This window comes from Cryptomeria japonica, chromosome 11 (assembly GCF_030272615.1).
Source record: "Cryptomeria japonica chromosome 11, Sugi_1.0, whole genome shotgun sequence".
NCBI classification, from domain to species: Eukaryota; Viridiplantae; Streptophyta; class Pinopsida; order Cupressales; family Cupressaceae; genus Cryptomeria; species Cryptomeria japonica.
The window spans coordinates 521,272,781-521,295,771 of NC_081415.1; the positions used below are offsets into that span (position 1 = coordinate 521,272,781).

Sequence of the window (22,991 nt, forward strand, 5' to 3'; positions counted from 1 at the left end):
TTGCAAAGAGGTTGGCTATGAGAAGACATCTATTTGTGTACACCAACAAATATCCAACAAATCAATTTATCATAAAAGAGTTCAAATAAAATCATTTTCAATTAGTCAGATGAAAAGTTGTAATAGGACTCTATTATCCAGTCATTTTCTTTTATTGCCACATGAAATAATAATTTTCTTCCTTGATTGAAGGAATGAAAGGACACATATTACATGTTTGTTAGGGAGTCAATTAGATTATAAATTTGAATTTGTAATAAAGAAAAATATGGTAAATGGTATACATGGTAGAGAGTAGATAGTAGATAGTTAGATTATCATTTTGTAATAGTTGTGATTTTATTTTAATAGAAATAGTAGATTATATTTTCTCAATGGAGCAAGTTACTTGTGTACGAAGTTCTGAGCACTTAGCCAAGTGTGTAAATTACCCAAGGAAGGGACACTTAAAGTATGTTCCACTTTTAATAGCTATAGTTAGTAGAACCCATAGCAATTGATGTGTCATTACACAATTTTTCCGCAACAACTATTGTGTAGTTAGATTTACTTTAAACATCATTACCTTTTTAATTTAGTTTATTTATTGTTATCTTTTCACCTTAATTTATTTCCTATACACAACATTTAATCTAGTAAAAAACATTCATCCAATAATTGATAACAAAGTAGTGATTTAGCTATCAAAACTTGCATATAATAGGCATGAAGGAACAAGACCATGAAAAATAGGATTGATGGTATCAAGAATTGTGATACTAGTATAGTAATGGAAGGAGTGAAGAAAATATCTTCAATAACACATGAAAAAGGACTCGAGGGTATGCCTATTTGAATGAGATAGCCTCAACATTGTGGGGAAATAAGGTACTTCTAGATCTAGTAGAAATTTAAAGGGTATCAAGATGTATCCACCATCCCAATGAAGTTCACAAGGCTTTCGATGAGAAAGGAAGTACTAAGAATCGATAGACATCAATAGTTGTGAGAATTTGATAGGTTTTGATACATGTTTGAATGAAGCTCAAAGTTCCACAATTAGATTTTTAACGAATTTGGTTACTTCCTCATCCTTGTTGTATAGTAAACTACCAAATGTATCCGAGATGGGTATTTTTGGTACAATCAAAGTCAACAATTTGGTAGTGCATATTCACCCTCCGATTGGTGACACAAGCTAGGTTTTGACTCTTGTTACAACAAGCTGACCCACTAACTTTTGACATTAAAATCTGTCAACTTGGTGATCATCACAAGAATCTATTTGGTGAAAAGTTTATGTACACCACGAGGAGTGTGCATATCCAGTTTCATGTAGTTTGGAGTTATTTTGAGGCATGCTCTAATACATGTGTGGTCGAAGATGGGAGCTTTGGAAAAAAAAAGTTTTAAATTTTAATATTTTGAGGATAGCCTAGCTATCAAATTGGCATAATTAGCCCATCTTTTTAGTTTTGTAATGATCAAAGCAGTTCTTGCATGAAAATAATTTTTCTATTGGTTTGGCAAAATTTGCACATGGTTTTAGTTGCATAATGATACAAGGAGTTCTCGCATGAAAATAATAATTTTTAGATAGGCCCCTAGGGGTCCGACGTGTACAAAGGAATGAAAATATTTGGTTCATTGAGTTAATGAAAGCTAAATGACATTAGTTTATGTGTGATTAGTTTCAATCCTCTATAAGTTCTTCCAACCTCCAACTTTATTTATCTTGAGCAATAAAGGTTTTTCTATAGGGGTTATAAGAGGATTTAAATATTGATAGTTTCACTTACATTTAAATGCAAATTTGTTTCAATCAATTCTAATTATTTGAATAATTGAGGTGATAGCTTTGGTGAGCAAGGCAATGCCTTAAGAAAGAAATCAAATGACTTGTTGGTTAGAAGTTATGTCTCTAGCGAAAATATTTTAATTATTAGCATAATGGATAGCACTTTATTAACAATTTAACATTTGTTAGGAATAGAAAAAAAGGTTAGTTTCAAATTTTCATGGAATAGGTATACTTGGAAAATAATAGATTTCACTATTTCACAGGTTGGAGGGCAAGGTAAAAAAGTTAGAACCATGAAATGCTAGATAGGTGTGAGCTGTTTTTTGTTGGCCATCATTGTAACTTGTTTTGAAAGATACTTGAAGTAGTTTATTTTATATAGCTAATATTCAGCATTAAGAAGGAAAATCAAATGGTGAATGGGTGAAATTATAGACATACCTTTGAGATTAAGAGTGAAGTAAAAATTCCAATGTATTGATAAGATTGTAAGTGCCACAACAAATAAGTATTTTTATGCCATTATAAACTTCCTATCGCCATTTCGCTACTGTAGTGGGAAATGAAGGAGTGAAGCTATGAAAAGTCATTTAGTTGTGATATAAGCACATTTTTACTCAATATTTACATTGTTTGGAGTTGGACAATGTTTTAACTGTTCAAGTGGAGCCTCTTTTATTCCTCTCTCCACATGATTTTATTGCACTTTCACAAGATGAAGAAGTATATTAATTTGAGTTTAGGCCGTGAAGATGCGATGCCTATATGATTTTGTCTTTCTTAATGTTGGTGTAAATAATTATTCATCATGGATATTATTACACTTACTTAAGTTTACTTAGGATAATGCATTTCATAGTAGTTTGGATATGAGACACTTGGGTGTTTGTACCACATTGGGATAGTGTGTGTAGGAGAAATTCCACCTCTTATGGTGTTGATCTTGTTATTACACTATCATATCCACTTATTGTGGAGTGATAATTCCACCTTCGGTGGGTGATCCACCTCATGTGGAATATTATATTATTTCTCCTACCTACCCACACCTATTTCCTACCTACCCTTGTTTCTTATTGAGCCACATGTCATATTTGTGTGCTCATACATATCCCTAGCCTTGCCTATATAAGCAGGCTCATCTACATTGTATGTAACAACAATAATCCAGTTAATTATTGATCATTTTCTATTGATGAGAATACAGTTTATTCTTATCCCATATTATGTCTCTATCTTGTACATTTCATTGACCTCTTGATCTTGGCAAAATCCAACATGGTATCAGAGCTATTTGGGGCTTCATTGATTCGTCTTGAAGAGGCATTATTGTGACGTCAAGAGGCAGATCTGAGGAGCATCGTCATTTGGAGGCATCCTAGACCAGATCCGACCTCGCCATTGCGTCCGGAAGGCCGTTTCCATGAATTTTGGTTATAAAGTTGGCCTATTTTGGTGAGGAAAATTTTTTCCCCAATTTTGCTAATCGTACGGATTTTTCGAATATTTATAATTTTTTCAATTTTTTTTTTTTTCATTTCTCTGAAAATTGTTTGAAAAAATCAAAAAATTAAAAAAAAAATTTTGAAAAAAAAATTCGAAAAAAAAATAAAAAAATTGAAAAGCAAAAAATTGGAAAAGAAATCAAAAAAAAAAAATCATCTTTTGGGGGGTCCGCAGACCCCCCCCCCCCCGTGCTCGCCGTACCATCGCGGCACCCGTATTACGCAGGTTTCAGCTCTGCGCAGACGATCGTACCTCTGACACACGCCGTACCCCGCCGCCGAAGACCCTGCAGCTCCGTCCGTGACGCCGCCATCTGCCTGCAGGTTCTCTGGCAGCCTCCGTCCTCTGTCTGCAGACGCGCCTCCCGAGCAGCTCCTCTCGCCGGTCCCGCGACCTCCGGTGCCGCTCCCTCTGCCTGCTCCACTCTGAGCACCTCCTGCTCGGCTCCTAGCGCCGCCTCGACCGCCGGTTCTCCTCGGCTCCTCCGCCTTCAGCACTGCCCGTCCGAGTTTGCCAGCTCGTCCGCCAAGCGGACAGTCCAGACAGACACATCGGCATCCATACAATACGGATAACACATCAGCACTATCGTACTGTGACACGCAGATCTATCCGTACGCCACATCAGCTTGCCACGTCGCATATTCCGTACAGTACGGACTGCATAGTCAGCATGCCGAGTCTTCCGTCCGTACAGTACGGACGCTCAGTCAGCCAGGCAGCGAAGTTTTGGCGACGGTCATACGGCCGTCAAATTTAACCCAGTGAATTGGTGACTTCAGCGCCACATTGGCAGGGTTTGAAAATTGTTTGACCCCCTCTCATTTGCATTTTTGATTTTGCAGTTCAACTTCAAATGGCCATAACTTGCTCATTTTTGCTCCTTTTTGGGTGCAATTTTTTTTGAAATGGGCTAGAATTTCATGCTCTCCACAGTGGTGAAAGAATTTTTTGATTTTGATGCACGGATTTTTCAAAAAATGCAGTTTTTGGTGACTGTCCCTGAGTAATCCCAGTTTTTGCAACTTTAGAGGCTTAGTTTGGGGTCATCCGACCTCCTTTTTAGGTGCCGTTTTTTTTGAAAGTGCGTATTTTTTCATCTACTTTCACATGATGCTATCAGATTGATGTCATTGTAAGTAGAAATTGTACTTTCAGATCTTGGCCAATTTTGGCTCTCTTGGTACTTGTATATTTGCTTGAATCTCAGTTAGATTCATTGCACTATTGATTGAAGTCTCTTGTATCTCATTTGAAAAGTTGTAAAATTTGCATCATAAGCCCACTTTGCCTTGTTTTGCAAGTGGCTCATTGTAATCGCACTAAGTATAAAGTGCCAAAATCATCACTTTTGGGGGGGTACTTTGATTGATTGAATTTGGGGGGTGTCTCTTGTGCTTTTGTGCTCTTGTGTTCTTTCCTTTTTTGCTGCTATGGGTTCTTCTAATTTTCCTCTCTTAACCCCACATAATTATGCTACTTGGAAAATTGATGCATGGAGTAAACTTATGGAAAAAGGACTCACTCATTACATTGATGGAACTATTGTTGCTCCAGCTGATCCTAAGGCTGATCCAGTTGGTCACTTAGATTGGCTCACTAAAAATATCATGGCAATTGGTACCTTAAGAAAGTATGTATCAAAGGATCTCATTTTTCATATTGAGAAATGTACTCTAATCAAGGATGCTTGGCAAAAGTTTCAAGACTTGTATGGTCAAGTTGATGAGATTAGGGGATATCAAATTGATAGTGATCTCACCATGTTAGATCCCAAAAACTTTGATACTATACAAGATTATGTCACTAAGGCAAATGAGTTGAGGGCACAACTCAAAGATTGTGGCATTGATAAGAAGGATACTCAATTGATATTCAACTTGATAGGCAAGCTTCCACAAGAATATGCAGCATTTGTTTCTAGTTTCCAAACTCATAGGATGACAATGGGTTCAAGCTACAAAATGCCTACATTTGATGCTTTCAATGAAATGTTGATGATGGAACAAACGAAGTTGATAAGCATGGGCATTCTTAAGGCTTCTTCTAAGTCTCAAGCATTAGTGGCAAATCAAGGGAACAAAGGAAATCAAGGAAAGGACAACTCAAACAAGAAGAAATGGCAATCAAAGCCTAAGGAAAAAGCATCATCTTCTCCACAACAAGGAGATTCATCCTCTTCCAAGAGAGATAATTCACCAAAGAGAGAGAGACCTACTTGTGCTTATTGCAAAAAGATTGGTCATGAGGAACATCGTTGCCATACTAAGAAGATTGATGAGCTCACACATATCATCAAGAAGCATAACATTGATTTGCCTAAAGTCTACAAGAAGGATGATTCATCAACTTCCACTTCCTCACATTCAAAAGGAAAAGGGCAAGCATTCATGGCTTCTACAAGTGGAAAGACTCACTCTTTTGGAACAAGAAAAGGAAAAGCTCTATGTGCTACAACAAATCATACTTCAGAGAGATGGCTTCTAGATTCAGGGGCTTCTCATCATATGGCATCATCACAATCTATGTTCTCTACATTTGAGCCTTGCACCATGCCACAGATTTTGATGGGCAATCATACATACATGGATGTGATTGGGAAAGGATCTATTGACATTGGGGATAACTCCTTCAATGATGTGTTGTGTGTACCCCACTTGACAAATAATCTCCTTTCTATCTATCAAATCACACATGGCGCAACTAAGAGAGTTGTGGAGTTCACACCTGACTCAGTTTTTATTAGAGACATGGAGACTAGAGCTATCATTGCAACTGGGGTGGTTGATCATGCATCTCGGTTATACTCCTTTTCAGATTTTGTTGATGATGATGATTTCACATTTGATGATTCTACACATGATGATCACACTTATTGTGATGATTCAGATTTTGAGGAGAACTTTGGACACTTGAACTTGGGGATTCTCACATGTGACCCCGTTCTTGAGTCTTGTATTTCATCTTCTCATATTGATATCACATCACCTATTGCACCTGATGATGCAGATAGTGCGACAGTTTTGCCTTCATGTGATTCAGTGCAGCAGGATATACATTGTCTTCCAGCTTCAGATTCATGGGATGATTACATGACAGATATTGCAGGTTTGTTTGTGGAATCCTACATTGCAGATTTGGGAGACATCATTGATGACATTCATCTTCTCTTTGATGAAGATGATCCTTCTTCGATTGTTGCAAGGGCACACTCTGACCCTCTTGTTCATTCTCTACATGATCATTCTTTCGAGGTTGACATGATTGTGGATACTTATGTACAGCAGTTGGAGGAGGTCTCTTTATTCTTTGAGGAGACACATGAGTCTTTGGATATTGTTCTACATCCATCTTCACTAGATGTTGGAGTTCCTTTTTCAGCAGTGTGGCACAGTTTACCACCTTTGGAGGGGGTATCTTTCAGCATCGACATGGGGACACTTGAGCAGTTTTCAGAGATTCCTTTCATCATGAGTTTTCTTCATACATCTTCCCTTCATGATTGGGGAGACTTCATGGATACACCTTTGGTTTTGTTTCTTCCTAAGGGGAGGAATGTTGTTCGACGTTCGTGGAGCAGTTTCTTCATACATCGAGCTTCTATCATTGGTGCAGATTCTTCATTGAGGGAGGATCACAGTTTGACTTCTCTTCTTCTCTCATATGGGGGGGACTTTTTCCTCACATGGGGTTTTGTTCCTCACATACTTCCTTGAGAGTTCTTTTGTATAGCTTTCATCTCTCTTTTGGGGGAGGGTTTTTTCCCATTGGGTTTTTCTCTCTTTCCCCACTTTGTGAGAGATTTCATTGCATTGGTTTGCATGCATTTGCATTTGTGCATGGGTACCTAACATGGCCTCGTAGCCGGGACCCATCTTGCATTGCTTAGTTGCATTGCAGACTTAAGTGCATTCCCCTAAGTTGCACTTAAGGGGGGGTGTTGGTGTAAATAATTATTCATCATGGATATTATTACACTTACTTAAGTTTACTTAGGATAATGCATTTCATAGTAGTTTGGATATGAGACACTTGGGTGTTTGTACCACATTGGGATAGTGTGTGTAGGAGAAATTCCACCTCTTATGGTGTTGATCTTGTTATTACACTATCATATCCACTTATTGTGGAGTGATAATTCCACCTTCGGTGGGTGATCCACCTCATGTGGAATATTATATTATTTCTCCTACCTACCCACACCTATTTCCTACCTACCCTTGTTTCTTATTGAGCCACATGTCATATTTGTGTGCTCATACATATCCCTAGCCTTGCCTATATAAGCAGGCTCATCTACATTGTATGTAACAACAATAATCCAGTTAATTATTGATCATTTTCTATTGATGAGAATACAGTTTATTCTTATCCCATATTATGTCTCTATCTTGTACATTTCATTGACCTCTTGATCTTGGCAAAATCCAACACTTAAGTTACCTTTGAAGATGTTTATGGATGGTTTTCTTGTAATCAGTTTAATGAAAGGTTTCTGGTTTGAGCATCAACATATTACTAATGTGATTGAGGGTATTATGGTGCATATGCTAGTGTTAGATCTCCCAATATGATCAACAATTAGTTTTTGTTTATTAACTTTGGATCGATGCAATTAGCTTGACCATAAGCACCATTTTTTGAATGGTCACAAGAGGGTCAATCTTAAATCTTTTAAAGTTGGGTGACATTGAAATAGATGTGGGGGAATTGTTTCATTGGCCAACATATATCTTGTGCTTCGCATGGGATTGTAAAGGGCACTAGAAAATCATAACGTAGTTTGAGAAATACAGTGAATACATAACTAGTTATAATGGTGATCATAAGGATAGAAATGTGGTTTTACAGCTTGAGATGTGTTTTGTGAACCACCATCCATTAGGGAATTATCAACATGATCTTTTGTTACATTACAAACTTCATTGATCTTAAAACAACATCAGTCTAGGTAGATCAAATTTCTTGTGTGCTTCTACAATATTTACATTGCCCTCAGTAGTCAAATGGAGGCAGCATGGTAAAAACAACATTTTTATGAAGATGATATTGTAATTCAATGTCATTATATTTCTTTCTTGTCTGACCAACAAGGGATATATTGGAACACGAGGTGGTTCTTCTGGGTATACTGTTGTTGGTAGAGTGCACAAGAGGATGGTTGTTAATGAAAAATTAGATAGAATGCAAAGATTATTTCATTTAAAGGGATTCATCAGATGGAATGGTGTTAGATCGGTAATGTATGTTAGGACTGAAGATCAATATGGATGCTATAGGAATGGGGTAATTCAAGGAATAGTTGCAAAGCATGAGGAATCGGAGTACGATGCATAGAGATATGGATGCATGCCAAATTTTTTGAGAAAATGTCAAATATGGCATATGGAAATCCAAAGGCATTTTGTGGGTCAAACTGCCACAACAAAATATTGCGAAGATCTTTAGTGTCCAAAGGATTAAAAGTGTTTTAAATGTGCAAGATTTAATGGAAAATTTTAAATTGCCAACTAAATGAGTTTTGTCTAAAAGGGGAAAATGGGGAAAGGTAAGTGCAGTAGTGTAAAATTATTTTTCACTCAGGTTAAACTTTATTCATGCAAATGCAAATGACAAGAATTGAATCTTTCAGTCACAAATTGAAGTTTAGATGAGAGGTAAGGCATTGTAAAGTGGAATATTCTTTTGAGCTAATCAAGTGGAGTTCAATATCGCAATTGTCAAACTCAGATACATTTTAGGGTGATTCATTTCTTTAAGAGGAGTTTGTCATTGGCAAGGGTTTCAAGTTCTGGGTATTATAAATTTTTGTATAGGTAGGTCTCTTGAGTTGAAACTTTTTTGGAACAGAGAAATTAATGTTTTAATATTTTGTTTAATAATAGAAGTAGATTTAATCTATAATTTTGAATGATATATGTTCTGTGTTAATGCCTTCTATATGTGCCACAATATCTTTTAAATCACAATATTCAAGGATTGTCATGATTTTCATTTCAAATTTGTTACATTGAGCATTTGACTATTTAGATTAACAATGTGTCCATGTGGTTTCATTACTATAAAGTAGTGATGTTTTAGTGGCCATTAAATCCGTGTTTACGTTTATATCAAGAAGATTATTTCATTTTTGACTTTGTGATGGACAACTCACTAGTCTAGATAATTTATCATGTATAAGCCTTGAAAGGAATCAAATCTAAAATCTAAAAAGAAACCTTTGCTTTCCTTTTTTTGGTTCTTTTCTTTTCATTTCACACCTAGGCTAAATAGGTTCTTTGGGGATTTGAAAAAAACTATGCCTACTCTTCTTAATCCTCACCATATTGCGTAAAATTTTATTTGCCTTTGCATCATTTCTATTTTTAAATACTTGGAAATGACGTCAAATTAGGGGATATCCATCTAGGTTGAGAGATGGATCTGTGATCAATCTTCTTGTTTGTTGGTCAAATCTTGCATTTAATTTGATTATAAGAAGTGGCAAACCTTTAGGATTTATTGTTATGTTTATTTGTGAACCAACAAATATAAATTTTTGGAATGTTTGATTACAAGGTAAAGTTCTGAAATTTGATAAATCTCTCCGTTTTGACCATAGTTCTACCAAATTTGAACTATGAGTACCCATGTGGATCATCTTCAAGGTTATGTAGTTATTTGGCCATGAACCAACTACAATTTAACATCAACCCTTGTAAGCAAAATGAAAGAAAATAAACAACAAAAAATATGTTTTGGTTAGCATAGGATTGCTTATGGGCCCAAATGCTCCTTGTACAAATTTAGTACAAATTTTATATGTCACATTCTACTAATTGTATATTTTTTGTTTGGTTGTTTTCTATTGGAGCATTCATTACAAAATGATTAAAATATTTATTATGGAGAATCATATATTTTGAGTGTTTAAAAAACAATGTAAGATATAATTGAATGTTTTCATTATATTTTAAAAACGTGATAAATTATTTATCTTTTTTCATCAATTAATTAAAGTACAAGATATATTTTAACCTTGACATTACTCATCCTCAAAATTTGAATCAAACACTAAGATTGACATCTCCACCACTCATCACATCAATAAATCAAATAATCTTATAATATTTAGATTTTAATTTTCATATAGTAACATCCTATCAAATTAGCTAGGTATAAAATGAAAGTCACGTGATTGGACAAGGATTCAATGGTGAATGAATGAATAAATGAGTTTTAATGTTCTCCATGAGACCATCAAGCTATGGGACCAAGAGCATCCTTGCTAACAACTTTCAAATTATTTTCATTGTCTACTCTTTTATTATGAATCTTGATCAAGAAGCCCAATGTTCTGTATAATCTTGTTTCATCAAATAACTCATTTAGACTCCATTGTCTTCATGCTTATGGATATCCTTGTAAGTAGCACATTTAGAAATAAAATGCCATTAATTTCCACCACTCCTTTATTGTAGAAAAGACAAGTTCTTTCATCACACCTTAGAAACAACCTATCTATTTGTCTCACATCATTAACACCTTTGTCAATGATCTAATGTCAGCTATTACGTCATAATCAACGATTTGCTCCCACAGCAATATTTTGTCTATGTTCAATGTATGTAAATCCAATGGAAACGGCTTGCTCAGTTTGGGCCGCTCGTGGAAATCCAATGGCCTACATGTGTTCATCCACATGACCTCGCTGGGTATACCATAAGAGAAATTTTGACCCATCTAGATCTCACTCTCATTATCAATTTTCACCTATTTATTGCAACTACACTACACTTGTTTCTGACGTCAGCTGTTACCTCATAATCTCTGACTTCTGTGTTCCGTTTCAATATAGGTATCCATACATTGTCCATGTTCAATGTACGCAAAATCTATGTGAACAATTCCTCTATTCTGAAGTAGTCTGTAATCTAAACAGCGATAAAACAAAGCGCCACACCGGGAAAAATAAGAAATTCTTAACAATGGGACGCGGTACGGGCGAAAGCTGCGGAGCTCTGAAGTTCGAAGCGAGTTTTATTCAAAGTGAAGAGCATCGTCCCAAGCGTATCTCCGCTTCCCCTGACAATAATGTCAAAATCCCCGTGATAGACTTGGAAAAGAGCTCCACAGAGGATGTGGAAAAGGCGTGCAGAGAATGGGGTTTTTTTCACCTCATCAACCACGACTTTCCAGAACATCTTCTCCACCGTCTCGAGTCCGTCGCAGCCGATTTCTTCTCGTTGCCTCTCGAAGAAAAGAGGCAAGTATCCAAGGATGCAAAAAATTCCTTGGGCTACTTTAATTCAGAGCATACAAAAAATGTGAGGGATTGGAAAGAGGTGTTCGACTTTGCACCGCGGGAGAAAATCCTGTTGCCCACATCTGCTGATCTGCATGACACCGTTGCGGAGGCCATCAAAAACCGCTGGCCGGACGGCCTTCCAGATTTCAGGTTGCCCTTCCCTCTCCGCTGCTTTGTTGTCTCTTGTTTTCTTTTTCCTCTTTACGGCTTTTTGTAACGGCGACTATATATTTGATTTCTATTTTGTGGGAAAATGTTGCAGAGAAGCTTGCCTGGCCTATGCAGAGGCTGCGAGGGATTTATCGTTGAGGTTACTAGAATTGATAGCTCGGAGCCTTGGCTTACCTGATACCCGCTTGCATGAATATTTCATAGATGATATGAGTATTGCACGGCTAAATAGTTACCCAGAATGCCCGAACCCTGAGCTAGCACTGGGTGTGGGCAGACACAAGGACGTTGGAGTCCTCACCCTTCTTTACCAAGATGAGGTGGGCGGATTGGAGGTGAAATGCAAGGACAATGGTCAGTGGGTACCAGCTCAACCGATTCCCAACTCTTTCGTCGTCAATGTTGGGGACTGCATGCAGGTACCTAATTGTTTCAATTAGGTTGTCACTGAACCTAATTAGTGATTGTAAATAGCAGGTTGATTGATGTTCTTTCATTAAAATCTATTTTGAATGGTAGACTGATTCTTTGAATGGCATGGCAGGTGTGGAGCAATGATAGGTACGAGAGCATAGAGCATAGAGTAGTGGTGAATGATAGCCGAAGACGTCTTTCCATTCCATTTTTCTTAATTCCTTCCCACTATGCGATGCTGAAACCTCTGGAGGAATTGGTGAGTGAAGAGAATCCTCCCAAATACAGGGAATACAATTGGGGAAAGTTTACCAAGCTAAGAGTGGATGGAGATTTTAAAAACTTGGGAGTTGAGGATGTACAAATTGACCACATTAGAATCTGATTAGTGTGAGATGAGTGGTGAGATTATTTACGACCACAGAATAAGCAATTTGGTGTACAGGAAGATTGTATCTCTACAGATTTTTTTATATTTTTTTTCTTTTTTCTTTTTTGGGTATAGTCATAGTAGTTGATTATCCGTTGTGTAGTTCATAATTATAATGCCCTCTTCAATTTTTGAATTGGGAAAATGTGTTGGTAATAATTTGAATTGTCTTTTATAGAAAGGGCGTGAAATACTCTGCTAACTAGGAAGCAGGGAGTATTATGTTTGTGTGCCTTACATCTTTCGAATATTTAGAATTCATTATATAGAGCAATTCACAATTTTTTTTTGGGGGATAGAAATGAATTTTTTATTATCATGGAAACTGTAGAAATAAATTTAATTTAATGATATTAGATTTTATTGTGATATTGTTATTTATTAAATTAAGTGGAGAAGGCTCTCAACTTATTATAGTTCAAATAAAGTACATCAAATTTCTAACAAGAGTAGCAAAGTTACACTTGGTAACTCAACAACAAAATAACATCATTGAAATAAAATAGAAAAGTCATCTGAAAGTTAGAATAGGGGCCAAGATGTAGGCACAAAGGAGCGGATTGAGATCTCTGGGTTGGAAAAGACTGATCCCTTTTCTTGCGACACATAACCATTTATGAAGAGTCTATATTCTGAGAGTCAAGTGGAACCATTTTAGTAAAAGCCTCTAAGGAGCAGCTACTCCCCCTTTTATTGCGACACACAATTGTTCATGAAGAGTCCATATTTTGAGAATCAAGTAGAATCGTGTTAGCAGAACCCTCTGAGGACGCTCGTCTGAGTCTGAAAGCCTAGCCACCAAACCTAAAATAGGAACTTGGCAATCTAGGGAGAGAGGATCTAGGACCAATGAAGAAATAAGCCTCGTACTCGAGATAAATCATAAAGGAGCTTGCAGAACATTAATCAAACGAGCAACAATCATCGAGGAGTCAAAAGGTCCTTGGGTAGGGGCCATAAGGGATGAGTAATCATGAGCTACAAAGGTGGGGATAGCCACCAAAGAAGGAGGCTCTAGAGTTGTTGAAGAGTCCAAAATAGAGTTAGTAGGAAAAACAGTAAGATGGCACCTCTTAGCATCTTTCCACCAAGTGGGAAACGAGTGGGGGTGAGGCACACATGAGCAGGATGAGGCAAGATGTCCAATAGAAAAGCAAGGCTTGCAGTGAAATGGGAGCCCTTCGTAATCCACACACTACTGCCACAAAAGCTCATCGAACTTGAGAGAAATCTTAGCCGAAAGTGGCTTGGAGAGATCTAGGTCCACTAGGATATGCGCAAAGGAGGTTTGGGAAAAGAGATTGGTGGTAGGATCCACTTTAATTAACTAGACAAGAATGTTACCAATAGATTTGAAGGTAGCCTAACACTAGAAGTGAAGAGGGAGGTGTGGAAGCTTGACCCACGTAGGGGAGACTTCAATAGGGCCTGCAAAGAGATTGAAAGAAGGGGTTTGGGGATAAGATGGCACCTCTTAGCATCTTTCCACCAAGTGGGAAACGAGTGGGGGTGAGGCACACATGAGCAGGATGAGGCAAGATGTCCAATAGAAAAGCAAGGCTTGCAGTGAAATGGGAGCCCTTCGTAATCCACACACTACTGCCACAAAAGCTCATCGAACTTGAGAGAAATCTTAGCCGAAAGTGGCTTGGAGAGATCTAGGTCCACTAGGATATGCGCAAAGGAGGTTTGGGAAAAGAGATTGGTGGTAGGATCCACTTTAATTAACTAGACAAGAATGTTACCAATAGATTTGAAGGTAGCCTAACACTAGAAGTGAAGAGGGAGGTGTGGAAGCTTGACCCACGTAGGGGAGACTTCAATAGGGCCTGCAAAGAGATTGAAAGAAGGGGTTTGGGGATGGAAAGCCAAGTGATGGAAGTCCCATTAAACCAGGGATCCTAAGAAATAATAAATTATTTATTATGATATTGTTTGGCTTGCATGCAATTTTCTCTCATTGGGAGATTTTCTAGCTTTTGTTTGAAGATTCATATCGTTCAAAGCTATATTATATGAAGATGTAGTGTGACTAGTAAAATCTAGTTAACAACAATGGCAAATGGATACTTTCTTGTTTCCTTCCAAAATTTGGAGCAAAACATGCATAAATAGGAAGGAGGTCCTTGGTTCCTTGCATGGGGGCTTAACTTAGTGAACCTGAGTTATATCACATGCATTCATGGCATACTAAATAATCCCCCTATTTTCAAAAAATATTGCCCTAACCTCCTTTTTGTCACCTTCTCCCAATACACAACCTGAATTAAAAATCCCCCTATTTTCAACATATATTGCATTTTTCATAGCCTGAATTAAAAAATCCCCTATTTCCACCAGATAGGAAATATATTGAGCTCATTTTTTGAGATTTTAAACCCCCCCATATGAATACAGGTGATATAATACTGCCTAGCTAATGAAGTCCCCGTGGTTCCTTGGCAAGTTTTTGTTTTTTCTTACAAAATGGTCTATTAGTTTTGATGCTACAAAGGAAATATTTTCTACAAAGGAAACCTTTGTTTGACTTCTCTTTGGGTTAGAATCCTAGAAATCCTTTTGGAGTTTTTGCATGAACATTTTTTTTAGAGAATAACAACACTCTTTTGGTCAATTTTAATCCATTGATGAAGTCCGGGTGGCCACTTTTGACCTCCTTTTTTAATACCATCTTGGTGCACATACCCTACTAAATGAGAATAATGTCTACTATAGTCTTAAAGTTTTTAGTATAGTTAGCAATATCTAAAAAATACATTGATAGATAGAAAACATAAAACATGGAATATATGGATGATTCACATATAATAGGACAAGTGTAATCATATTGTTATCTTCATGTTCGCATGATGAATACAAGTGCTATTGATTGCTATCTAGTAACTTGATTCTCTTATTTTCCCTTGGCATTGACATTCCTATAATGAGTGCAATGAAAATCTTTTTATACACACTAAAAAATACTAAATTGTGAAGATTTGTGTAAAGTTATTTTTGTACCAATATGCAAAATGGGGCTAACCAACTAAATATTTGATAGATTTTGAAATTAAATAGGTCAGAATTGAGTGGGCTAAGAGATAACACCAAATTATAAAGATTTTTGTGAGTTTAGTCTAAGACTAAATTGTAAAATGGAACTAGTTAGCTAAATATTTGATTTTTTTATTTACAATTAGAAAGCATCAAGATCACGCCTTTTAGAATGCCCTCCACTTGTATACACAACCTAGGTTAGTCAACCAAGTTAGATCAATGCTAAGTAGAATTGGATTATTTTACAATTTGAATTAATGAATAGAATAAAAAAATAATTCAATTGGATGGGAATGGTGTGTTCACTGACATTTGAATAAGTGATAACGATAAAACTGGGTGTGATTAAATCTAAATATGTAGATTCAACTACTTAAAAAATACACCATTTGTAATTACATTGACATTTTAAGACATTTTTTTTTAACATTTTAAGACATTGCTTAAACAAAAAACTAAAAACGATTTATATTTTATCTTACAAATATTTAAATAAAATAACTTGAAACATATATATGAAAACTATGAGAAGGAATTTGAAAATATGTTTGAAACATAATTCTAAATTTTAAATTTTTGAGAAATGTACTTGATAAGGAGTTTGAAAATCTGCTTGAAGCCTACTTCTAGATTTAAATTTAATATAATTGACTACTTCATGATAAATTTAACTGCAAATATTATTTTCACTTGGCTTGAAGAGTTTCTAGACTAGTTCCACAAAAAAAATCAAGAGAAGCTAGGCAAAGGGTTGAAACCATAGAGAGTGGTAATCTATGCCCTAGGCCAATAAAATAGCTCATCCCCTATAGCATGTAAGCCCATGTTTTCATGTAGTTGCTTAACTCTATTTTTTGGTTACCTATTTTTGTTGAGCAACTATTAATTAGGAATTAGAAATAAGTTGTGGAAGAAAAGGGGGTGGCTGGAAATAAGTAGCGATTGGATGTTAGCAAAAATGACATGCAACTCCACAATTTTTTTTTCCCTCTTTTTAACATTTTGTTTCCATTTTATTTTTCAAATTTTAAGTGCACAAATTGTTATTAATATTATTAATACAAAGTTAAGATGTTTTGTTTAAAAATAAGTAGAAAAGATAAATATTCATGGGGTCAACTGCTCCACAAATAATTCCTTAAAATAGTGAACAATTAGCCAAAATAAACTAAACAACCACATTGAAACCTGCCCTAACTCATTGATTTGGTTATATCTCTGACCAGACAATATTCCTTTGACAATCTCAACTAGGAGTCTCAAAATTCATCACTCAAGACCTTGTGGAAACTATTTACATGAGCACAAAACCCATTCTAGAATTTCAAACCTTTAAGGGCACATTAAAAGTACCATCAACACAATATTTAATCACCTTGAAGGAGCAGACATAACAGCATTCCATAGAAGACAGCGTGAAGCTGCAATCGCCCTATACACCATGACTAATATATCTTACCATATTTACAAATTATTCATCTGAGAGACTTTACTCGTTAATAGCAGCTTATGTTGAAAGACATTTTTGTTCGTAACAATAGGTGATCCCATGTCACTTATCTCGTAGCAGTCAGATTCTAAAGTGGTAGATTTGCAGATTCTCAACTCCCAGGTTTTTAAAATTGCCATCTTTCCTCCGCTTATAAAACTTTCCCCAGTTGTACTCCGTATACTTGGGAGGATTCTCTTCACTCACCAACTCCTCCAAAGGCTTCACGTTCACATAGTGGGAAGGATTAAAGAAAAATGGAATGGACAGGCGTCTTCGGCTATCATTCGCCACCACTCTATGCTCTACGCTCTCGTACCTGTCATTGCTCCACACCTGCCATGCCATTCATGGAATCAGTAGAGAATAGAGTATTGGAAGCAATAATTACATTACGCATGTCTATGGAAATTTAGAAGCATAGCCCATGTTGGAATCCCTAGCCTGTTAATGCGCCTCCTTATTACATGGTAACAGGGGTCGTATGTAAACAGCCCGAGAATTGACTAAGGTTGTAGTCTAACTCCCCAAATAATTTCTTTTATATTGGTATTTGTCAAACATTTCATTTATACAAATATCAATATCAATATGAGATCAATATAAGTTGATATTTTGTTCACATGAATATCAATATGAGATTAATAGAAGTTCTTGTGAGTACTTATCAGTTCTTGTGAACACAATCATAAGATTATTATCAGTTCCTTTCAACCAACTATAATAGAAACCACCTTTAGACGACTAAGAATCACACATTACAAATTCACTTATATATAAACCACCTCTAGATTAGAAACCAACTATGAAAGACTGAGAATTACAATTTAAATTCTATATTAAAATTTCTTTCCAAATTTGAATTTGAATCTCTACAATGAAAACTTAATACATCTCTTAACAAATTAAGCTCTATCTCCATGAACTCCCCAGCTAATTTAGAAAAATAAGGGAATATAAGAAACAATTACCTGTATGCAATCTCCTACATTGACAACGAAGGATTTGGGCACCGGTTGAGCGGGGAGCCAGTGACCATTGTCCTTGCGCTTCACCTCCAGTCCACCCACCTCATCTTGGTGAAGAAGGGTGACGGCACCGGCATCTTTGTGCCTGCCCACGCCTAGTGCCAGCTCAGGGGCCGGGCATGGCGGGTAACAATTCAGGCGCACGAAGCTTATATCATCTTTGAAATACTCGTTCAGGTGAATGTCAGGTAAACCAAGGCTCCGTGCTATTAATTCTAGCACCCTAAACGACACCTCCCTCGCAGCCTCTGCGTAAGCTAGGCAAGCATCTCTGCAACAATTTCCACGAAAACAAAAATCAAATATGAAGCTTTCGTTCTACAAGGACAAACTAAGAACTATACTGCCAACAATGCCGAGAAATAAATAAAGAGCGCCGGTCCTAAGCAAAGATTGGCTCAAGAAGAGCTTGATAGGGGAAAATATTCAGTAAGGAATAATGCCGTTTAGATAATTAACAGGAAAAAGCAATTCATTGGATTCAAAAAGAGACATGGCCTTTGATACCCCTTTCTCCATTATGTCCGGCAATTTCTCCCTATTGTTCTAGTAACTGATGAAAACCTAGTAAAATTAGGTTATTTTGGTTTGAGTTCAAGTAATTCTCTGCCCATGGAAATCAAGTTTTGGGAATTTTGATTTTCGTTAGAAACATTCAAGTCTTTGGGTTTTAGGAAATGAATATAATTTCTACTTTATAATACAGATCTATATGGGAAAACAACAGCTTAAAAAACAGTTCAGCATCTAAGCACTTAATCATATATATTGAGGGAAAAAGTGAAAAAAACAAACAAAGCATAGTTTAGCGAAGGGGTACCTGAAATCCTCATGGCTGTTCGGCCACTGGTTTTTGATGGTGTATGTGGCAAGGTCATGGGCATCACCAGATGCCGGCAATTGGATTTCCTCACGCGGCACAAAATCGAAAACCTCTTTCCAATCCCTCACATTTTTTGTAAGCTCTGTATTAAAGTAGCCCAAGGGGTTTTCAGCATCTCTGGAAACTTGTCTCTTTTCTTCCACCGGCAACGAGAAGAAATCGGCTGCAGCGGACTCTACGCGGCGGAGAAGATGGTCTGGAAAGCCATGGTTGACAAGGTGGAAGAATCCCCACTCTCTGCACGCCTTTTCCACATCCTCTGCGGAGCTCTTTTCCAAGTCTATAAGTGGTATTTTGACATTATCGTGAGGAGAAGCAGATAAACGCTTGGGACGATGCTCTTCGCTCTGAACAAAACTCTCTTCGAACTTGAGAGCTTCGCTGTTTTCAGCCGTGCCCGCTCCCATTGTTACTAACTCCTAGTTTCTGCTATCGGTCTCTGTAGATTGAAGTTGATGCTTGAGGTCCGGGGTGCTCTATAGTTGTAGAGGTTTTAGATACATTGAACCTAGACAAGAAACGGATACATTGAATTGAAGCATATCCTCGTGGGTTATGACGTAAGAGGTGACATAAAATCATTTGTCGATTAATGATTAGTTGAATAAGGGATCCCTTCCTAGTAGTGTAGTTAATCACGCACAGCAAGCCATTTCATCATTTGGATGTCTTTTATTTTACGTTTTAATAAAACTAGCAATAAAATAAAATTAGCAATTGTATTTTGGTGTGCAATGGGTATGTTCAAGAGGTGAAAAGTTATGTAGAGAAAAAAATGACTGTTTTTTGTATACATGTATGTAGTATCTAAGGTCAATCGGTAGGCCATTTAGCAAATGATATTGTTTGTGTAACAATGGTCTCAATGGAGAAGTGATAGCTTCAAATCAACTATGCATCCACTTAGAAGAACCTTTACATTACTAGAAACAGAACCTTTGAATCAAGAAGATTATTATACTCTGTTACCAACAAGCTCATGTTATGTTTGCTATAGAGGAGAGGGAGAGATAGGGAGAGAAAAAGGGAGAGATAAAAAGAGAGAGGAACAAACGATAGATACATATGGAAGAGATAAATTTATAAAGTGAGAGAGGGAGAGATAGAAAGATAAAGATGGAGATAGAGATGGAAAGTGATATATATAGAGATAGAGAGGGAGAGATATATGAGTAGGGAGATATGAAGAGATAAATTGAGGAAGAGATGAGAGAACAAATATTTAGAGAGATAGAGATAGAGAGGCAAATAGGTATAGAGGTCAATGAAGAGGAAGAGAGAAATTTATAAAGAGAGGGAGACATGTCTAAAGATAGAGAAGGAGAGAGGAAGATAGAGGTAAAGATGAAGATAGAGTGAGAGAGGAAGAGGGAGACAAATAAATAGAGAGAGTTAGATAGAGAGGAAGAGATAGAGTAAAATAGACGAAGCGGGAGAGGGAGAGGGAGAGATAGAGTGATAAAGAGATAGAGATATAAGGAGATATAGAGAGTGGGAGGGGAGACAAAGATAAAGATGTCGACAAATAGAGAGATAATTAGAGATGGAGACAAAGAGAGAAATAGTGTTATATAGATAAAGGGAGAGAGAAGAATGTAGAGTTAGAGATATATGTGAAGAGAGAGAAATATAGATATATGGAAAGACAAAGGGAGAGATAGAGAGAAAGATAGGGGTATAGGGAGGGATCGAGGCAGGGACATATAGAAAGGGGGGAGATAGAGAGGGAGGGATAGATAGGTAGAGGTGGATAGGTAGAGGGAGGAAGTAGGGATAGCTATAGGCAGTGAAGGAGAGAGAGAAGAAGAGGGGGAGAGAGGGAGATATATCTTAATGTATAGAGAGAGAGAGGGGGAGAGAGAGCCCAATAGATAAAGAGAGAGGGAGTGAATTAATAATTTAATAATCTATAAAACATAAAGTATAAGATATTGTCTATCCACTTCAAATAAAAGCACCCCATCTAATAAAAAAATAAGCTTCCATTAATTCTTTTGTTCTAATAATAAATATAACATTATATATATAAAATTAAACTACAATATATTTAAATATATAATTTTATTGTCTTTTTTTTTGATAAGTAAATAGCTATAGAGGGGCAACACCCATTTATATTAATCTAAAGATGTTGCATAGAAATTCTTTCTGGAGTCTGATATAGTAAGACTGAAATTGACAAACCTATATAGCCTACTGAAGCAGAAAGAGCATAGACATAGACAAACATATCAAAATACAAGGTCTTCACCCCTGAAGAGATACAAAAAATAGACCTGGATCATAGCTTTACACAGTCCCAACATCTACATTATCTTGATCAACAACATGTGGGTCGCTCTCCTCATCCTCCTTTTTATCTTTCTCAAGTGCCTTGGATTTTTGGGCCATGACTGCTCTCAGGATAATCGTGCACTCCATTCCACAGTCTGCATGAGCTTCCGAGTCTACCATATCTTCCAGGAGCCGATCATCATTCGGGATCCAGTCCTCTCCATGACCAAACACCCACTCATTATCAGGGTCCTCCTCACCATTTTCTAGGATCCCAATGTCCTGCCTACTACATAAACCTTCCACCAACACAAATTGCCTCCTCCAATCTTTGGTAAAGTCAAACAGAATGCTAGTAGCCTTTAACAAGAAAGAGATGTTTTGATCCTTCACATCCCATTCAGCAACCAAGCTCTCCTGATCAAGGGCTTGCATGACCACAAATTTTTTAACCTCAACACCCGCAGCCAAAGACATGTAATAATTTTGCAGTAGGGGAGTGCGTAAATTATCATCAACATTGTCCAAGACAATGGCAATTTCCCCTAAAAAGGAATGTTTGAAGATCATTTGGGTGATCTTCTTGACTCTCTACTTGGTCACCCACATATAAATTAGCATGGCAAAAAACATGGCTAAGATGTTCGAGTTTACCCGATAGCAATGATAAGCTCTGAGGAATTCCCCACCCATAAATCTTTTCACAACATGCATAATGAGGGGATGCTTCATGGCCATTACTGCAAGCAACCGCTTGTCAAAAATTTCCCCCAAGAATTCCATCTGGCATTTGGTAGACTTTAGCATTATTGGCATATCCATCCCTAACTATACAATGACACACACCCCAACCACTCCACCCTAGCTCTTAGCAACCAAATGTAGTACAAAAAAAGAAAATCGGAAAGCCTTTAAATAGACTTAAACACGTATTCTCATGATCACCGAGGAGAAGGGGTTGTCAAATCACCATCATCATTAGTGATGTTACATGCCACACAACTTTCAAGCTGCCACAACTTGTAGTTTCAATGAGCTTGGTAATCGACTCTCATTAGTCATGTCAAATCATATTTAAACAGGGTATTCAAGAAATGAATACATTAATCTAGCTATCCTAGAAAAGCGAGGGGAGTGTGCTGCGAGGATATTATAAAAACATCAAGGACGCCCAATTGCTTTGGTGATGAGACTCTTAGTACAACTGAATTATGAATTTGTTGACAATGTTGCCACTTTTGCCAACCTATCCGCGACCTTATTACCTTCTTGATACATGTGGCTTATGCGAAAATCATCCAACCTGTCCAAAATGGATTTATTTGGGTGAAGACATTGGTTGAGGTTCTAGCTTGGGATGTCATTCTTCTGGATTTCATTAATTACATTTATGGAGTCACCCTCCAAGTGGATCCTCCGTGCTGCACTCATGACTCCAGCTTGGAGGCCACACAAAGCCACATGAAATTCAACCACAATGTTTGTGGCAAACCCAATATGCTCTGAAATCTTATCTAGAGAGCAACCATGATTGTCTCTAATGATACAACCGATGCCGCTAGGACCGGGTTTCCCATCAAAGCCCCATCACAATTTATCTTAACCCAGCCAAGCTCAGGGGCACACCACTTAATCTGAGGTTTGGATTTGGTTGGCAGGTTACTACAGATACTTCCAAACAGAGTGGGAACAT

General features: G+C 37.0%; 2 protein-coding genes across 2 annotated transcripts; one reads left to right on the forward strand and one right to left on the reverse strand.

The window, feature by feature from the left end:
• Window positions 1-11,094: 11,094 nt before the first annotated feature.
• Window positions 11,095-12,769, forward strand: LOC131070506 (feruloyl CoA ortho-hydroxylase 2). Its single transcript, XM_058006072.2, has 3 exons — window positions 11,095-11,723; window positions 11,836-12,163; window positions 12,289-12,769. The coding sequence occupies exons 1-3, from the start codon at window positions 11,254-11,256 to the stop codon at window positions 12,541-12,543; spliced, it is 1,053 nt and encodes a 350-aa protein (XP_057862055.2). The 5' UTR covers window positions 11,095-11,253; the 3' UTR covers window positions 12,544-12,769.
• A 4,036-nt stretch (window positions 12,770-16,805) lies between these two features.
• On the reverse strand, window positions 16,806-19,491 carry LOC131070508 (1-aminocyclopropane-1-carboxylate oxidase 5). Its single transcript, XM_058006073.2, has 3 exons — window positions 18,962-19,491; window positions 18,085-18,412; window positions 16,806-17,449 (listed from the first exon to the last, which is right to left on the reverse strand). The coding sequence occupies exons 1-3, from the start codon at window positions 19,429-19,431 to the stop codon at window positions 17,195-17,197; spliced, it is 1,053 nt and encodes a 350-aa protein (XP_057862056.2). The 5' UTR covers window positions 19,432-19,491; the 3' UTR covers window positions 16,806-17,194.
• Window positions 19,492-22,991: the final 3,500 nt, after the last annotated feature.